The following is a 6,085-nucleotide window of genomic DNA, read 5'->3' as shown; positions in this document are numbered from 1 at the left end:
TTCTACTTATTTAATGTGTATATACTCATTTTTTTTATTTTATATACAGTTGTATATTAAGTGATATCTATAAAATACAATGAAAAATCACTGACTTCTTAATTCATGGGAATTTGTTTAGAAATCATATGATATGAGTCTCATGGTGTTGGTTATGTGAAGTGTGAAGATGAATTATTAACATAAATTCTATCAGAAGATGAAAAGTAAAATAAATATGATTATATTATTAACAAAAATATAAAAGTAGATAGAAAAAGTTTTTTAATACAAATAAAATTAAACACATTATTCATTTCATTTCTAATATGTTTTTGTCTCATTGTTTACACCACGTTGCTCAGATACTGTACACTTTGTTTCTAGGACTAAATTAAGTCCTTAACTCTGTCTTTGTTCTATTTGACTCCATTATACTGTAGAACGTTGTCGCATTTCACTGTCTAATGCAACAGAGTTCAAATGACAATAAAAGCTTCTTGACTTGGAATTTGAATTTCTTATACTATAGCTTTGAAACTGGTGTTTTGCTTTTCTTTTTTTTTTTTTTTTACTTTTTTTTCTTTTACTTTAAACAACTGTTTAAAAGGAAGCTTATGAGGTAGTTGTTGTAGTGTGTGATCACATTTAACATTTTTTTCCATTAACCTAAATTACAGAAGCTCCAAATTTGGATAATATTTAAAAACTATATAAATTTGTATCACAGATATCATTAAAGTGCTCCTTCTTATAAATATTGTTTCTATAGTAACAGTTCATTACATTTTACATTCATGTATGTGGAAGGAGTCTCCAGTGCCAGTGCATTATCACAGGTTACGCTCTGTTAATCATCAGTAAGCAGCAACGTAAGCTGAAATTTGTATAATGTAATAATAAAAATGATAAATTATATTAGTTTATATAATATTAGATTTGAACTATTAATGAATATTCTAATGTCCAGGTGTCTGTAATTTTCGCTGCTCCTTTGATGCTTCTACTCAGAAGTGAAGGACACATGAACATGCAAGAAGAGAAAGGAGGATGATCTGAGGTCCAGGACGAGTCACTCCTGCATCATCTAGAGAGAAAAGGAAAAACAGAAAAGTGATTATTGTCCATTATTGTGTATTTTCACTGGAATATTTGAGAGGTTTCTGTAGTTTTCTAAACTCAGCACTCACCAGTCATCCATGCATTTAAATCTTCCTCAGGTGTTTCTTAAGAGGAAAAGAAAACGAACGTTAAACACTGTCATAGATCTAATGATGCTCCACACTTAACACTTTAAACCTATTCTAGTAGTGTGTGAGGAAGAAACTGAACATTACTGCAGAGAGCAGAACAAAATCTTTGGTTTAATCTTTCTAAATAAAATGTACTGAAATAAAATCACTCACTTCTGGCAGATAGATAGCTGTGCTGTAAAGTCTCTTCAGGTGTTTCTTTGGTTGGGAAAAGAAGGAAAAACAAATGTAAACATTCCATTTTTTAACACCATTAATCACCTTCATTAACTCTTCAGTGGTGTTTATCTCCTGAGTTTCACTATAATGTTCTGAATGTTCTCGGTTTCTAAACTTTGGAGCTGAAACACATTACAGCAGATAAACCCTTGTTCCTTCACCAGCCTCGTTTATTCTCTCTCATCAATTTAATAAGACAAAATTTTTGTCTTGTTACTGAGAAACCACAAATAAGTGTAAACTCCTTCGTCCTGAAGATGCTGCAGCACTTAAAGTTCCAGTTTCACCTCTGACTGGTACACAGCACTGACACTGGAGACTCCTTCACCACATTGTACAGAAATATCTCTTTACACACATCTCCTTTTATTCTCTTTATGCGAAATGCCTCTTGTACACATTCCTGTGAGTGGGCTGTTACTATGGTAACGTATCAGGGCGAGTACAATGATATAAACCTGTCAGACATCAATATAGACCAATCAGAGTCCAGAACTCTGTGTGTTTCTGATATCTACGTACCATCGACTGAGAGCTTGAGCCACTGGACTAAAACCCATTTCGTAGAGCTGGCTCTCTTCATGCGCCTCACAGACAGGTAGCTCTCGTAGACGCCTGCATCACTGAGTCTGACGTTCTTCAGCACCAGAGAACAGTTTCCTTTAAGCAGCTTGTCTTGAGGAACGTCCACACGGCCCTGATATCCATCACCCACGTACAGCTCTACACCCTTTCTCTCAAACACAGTCTCAGAAACTGTGTTCCACTGAACATGAGGTATCTGGAGATGGACATCTCTCCACTCACACGGCAGGATAACTGTGGAACCCACTCGAGCTGATATCTGAGAGTCTGCTGTGAGGAAGCCTGGGGAACGTTTTAAATATAATAACGTCATTTTAGCAACTTCAAGTCAATTTCTTCATGTTTGGAGTCTTATGTTGTCTGTATTTTAACAAAGTGGACACATACCTATACTCACCAACCATATGATGCAATATGGAGTAGTGAGACCATGATGTTTAATGGAGATCATGGAGTTTTGTCTGAGAATTTTCTAAAATAAAATAAAAAAAACAGACTTTGATTATTAGTACATAGTAAGAAATAAACCAGTTTTTCACAATTCAAACAAACAGCACAGTTCTCATTTCACAGCAATGAAATAAAGACAAAAAACCCCAGTATGTTAATGCAGAAAAACACCTTTAATTCTCCATTACAGGTTCTGTCCCAATGTGGGACTTTCCCTTTAGATAATTTTACTTTAGATACTTTTACTTTAAATCATATTCCTCTTTCTTTTTTGTGTCATTTCCTCTTTATTGTAAAGAACTAGACTTTCTGAGAACCCTCACACTCACAGATAAATTCTACATATACAGTAAATTAAAGCATGATATTAATGGCCTCTCCTCCTGTGGCACCAGTGTGTGTTTTACTCCCTGTATAAAAATAATAAATGTTTTCACTTTCATATTAAGCAGCAATAGTTTATAAGGATGCCAAGAATAAGAACCCAGTTCCAAGTGTACATGTTAAAATATTTAAACAAGTTTTATCACAAATGGTTTAAATGCATATTAATTGAACGAAACAGTTTTAAGAGGCTAAAGATTGATTTAATGTACAGATATTTTTGAATTGCTATAAAGCATCAGTCTTTTTACTCTTTATACAGTCTACATTAGCAGCATGAAGCTGATCTCATCTCCAAAACTCAATAAAACACTAAACTGAACTGAGCTGCAGTAATAATTATAAAAACCCCAACAACATGTAGAGAATAAACTCAGTGTGTTCAGTACTGTGAATGAGCTCCTCTCTCTCTCTCTCTCACACACACACACACACACACACACACACACACACACACACACACACACACACACACACACACTCTCTCTCTTTCTCTCTCTCTCTCTCTCTCACACAAGCCCGAAGTTTCTCTGAAGCAATAACACTCATACTCACTGTAACAAATGACATGATCGAGTCTTATCCTGCAGTCAGGAGCACAGACACAGACAGACTGAGTGTGTGTGTTTGTGTGCGCTGCATTTTATATACAGTAGTAAAAGCTTTTAGTTTCACTTCTTTATTATTCTGGGTTTCCCCTTTCACTTCATTTCCCCTTGATTTCTTTCTATGCTTATGGCTTCCAGTAAATCACTTAGAGCACACTCTCAATACATGTAACTATCAACTCCACACTATCAATCCAATGTTTCCACAAGTATTGGCCCCCAGTCAATACACTTTTGTCCAAAAGTATTGGCACCCCACCGGGTATTCACGTGACGTCACATGTAGCCCCGCCCCCAAAATAAGCGAAATCATAAGTTTTGCACAACATGGACATGTCATATACCAAAACACTCAGCCCGATGAGGGGAACTGCCTCACGCATGTTTTAGTCACGTCACGTGACGTCACGTGTAGCCCTGCCCCCAAAGTAAGCGAAATCAAAAAGTTAGCACAACATGGACATGTCATATATCAAAACACTCAGCACGATGAGGGGAACTTGCCACGTGCAAGCACCATTCACATTTTCTTCAGGAAATGTACATTCTAGTTGTATTTATCATTCATTCATTCATCTTCTACCGCTTATCCGAACTACCTCGGGTCACGGGGAGCCTGTGTCTATCTCAGGTGTCATTGGGCATCAAGGCAGGATACACCCTGGACGGAGTGCCAACCCATCACAGGGCACACACACACACTCATTCACTCACGCACTAGGGACAATTTTCCAGAGATGCCAATCAACCTACCATGCATGTCTTTGGACCGGGGGAGGAAACCGGAGTACCCGGAGGAAACCACCGAGGCACGGGGAGAACATGCAAACTCCACACACACAAGGTGGAGGCGGGAATCGAACCCCGACCCTGGAGGTGTGAGGCGAACGTGCTAACCACTAAGCCACTGTGCCCCCTCTTATTGTATTTAATGAAAGAATATTTACACATATTGACACTTTTTGACACTCGCACCTGGAAACACCTGGAAACTATTGAGAAAAAAAACGAGCATCCGAATATAACGATCACACACACACACACACCTGAAAACAGACCACTAATAATAATGTAAAGGCAGCAAACAAAACTGGTAGTATTTCAGACAGCATGTAAAGGGAGTCACTGAACAGCCCTCTCCTGGCTCAGGTCTTATTTTACTGATCATTATCACTTGATGGAAGAGGAAGAAACCTTGAGAGGAGTCAGACTCAGAAGTGAACCTCATCCTCATTTGGGTGACACTAGAGGGTGTGATTATAAATATACAGTCTGATAATTGTGTATTCATGACAGAGATGGGGGACTCGAGTCATATGACTTGACTCGAGTCAGACTTAAGTCACACATTTGAGACTTGAGATTTGCTTGACAAATATTAAAAAAAGACTCGACTTGACTTTGACTTGACTCGGACTTGAGTTAAACGACTCGAAATAACTTGTTTTTTTTGTTTTTGTTTTTAAACGCACGCAAGAACGTAATCTAACCACGTGATGCAGCAGGCACGCAGAGGGAGCGCGCGCACTAACTAATAAACCTTAACAGTCGTGACGAAACATGGAAGGCGCTACAGCAAAAATAATTAAGTTCAGGTACCAGGATTTTGTGCAAGATGAGAAGAGAAGAACAGCAGTATGCGACCACATCGCTCACAATTGAATGACAAAGTTCTATCAAATGTATTGCATTTGCTCGCATTTGCAAGCGCAATGTAGTGTAAATGGTTGGTCACTGTTTATGTGGAAATGTCAGCTTTTTTGCAGTAGCACTTATACAGTAATTGGTCATCAGTGTTAGGCTTTGAGTGAAAAGCGTATGGATTTTTTATGGGGATGCACACGCACACACATTCAATTTAAAGGGACAGTTCACCCAAAAATAAAAAAAAAAACTTTTATAATTTTCTCACCCTCATGATGTTACAAACCTGTATAAATTTCTTTGTTTAGATGAACACGTAGATATTTTCATTTTTAGGTGAACTGTCCTATTAATTAATGAATTACACTCACTCCAATCATCTCTCTCTCTCTCTCTCTCTCTCTCTCCCTCCCCCCAATAGTTAATTCACTTCAAGGTTTGTGGGATTCAATAATTTACGTTTTTTGGTTGACGTGATTGATTGTTGTTGTTATTCTGTTGTTAAAATGGAAGGATCTAATTTAAGGATGTGTTCATGTCCCATTAAAAGGGAATGTCTGTTCAAAAAATGCCATTTGGTTGCAAAGAAACCAGTGTACTTATATATATAAGTACACTGGTTTCTTTGCAACCAAATGGCATTTTTTATATATATATACTTTTCCATGGTCTTTTTTCCATGTTTGAGGCATATTGAAACTTTTCATGCTTTTCTGTTGGCCTTATTTCAGCTACATTTACATTTTATTCTTTGTAGTTTTGATTTTTATTCAGTTTTAGATTTTTATTGTATTTACAACTCACCTGTATGTGGACACCTTTTAAAAATAAATGCATATAATATAGTCCATAAATACTGTAGATTTAACTTAGTTTAATATATAAATTTAGTTAAATTATCAAACATATGTATGACTTGCCAGTGACTTGCTTGACATAAAGCAGTGACTTGACTTGACTCAC

General features: G+C 36.9%; 1 protein-coding gene across 1 annotated transcript; it reads right to left on the bottom strand.

Annotated features, from left to right (window-relative positions):
• Window positions 1–241: 241 nt before the first annotated feature.
• LOC132857256 (uncharacterized) lies at window positions 242–3,672 on the bottom strand. Its single transcript, XM_060887271.1, has 6 exons — window positions 3,426–3,672; window positions 2,424–2,508; window positions 1,974–2,318; window positions 1,386–1,430; window positions 1,170–1,205; window positions 242–1,066 (listed from the first exon to the last, which is right to left on the bottom strand). Exons 1-6 carry the CDS (start codon window positions 3,438–3,440, stop codon window positions 987–989), a joined length of 606 nt encoding a protein of 201 aa, XP_060743254.1. The 5' UTR covers window positions 3,441–3,672; the 3' UTR covers window positions 242–986.
• Between the last annotated feature and the right edge of the window lie 2,413 nt (window positions 3,673–6,085).

This window comes from Tachysurus vachellii, chromosome 14, assembly GCF_030014155.1.
Source record: "Tachysurus vachellii isolate PV-2020 chromosome 14, HZAU_Pvac_v1, whole genome shotgun sequence".
NCBI classification, from domain to species: domain Eukaryota; kingdom Metazoa; phylum Chordata; class Actinopteri; order Siluriformes; family Bagridae; genus Tachysurus; species Tachysurus vachellii.
This window is presented reverse-complemented; position numbering and strand designations above follow the sequence as displayed.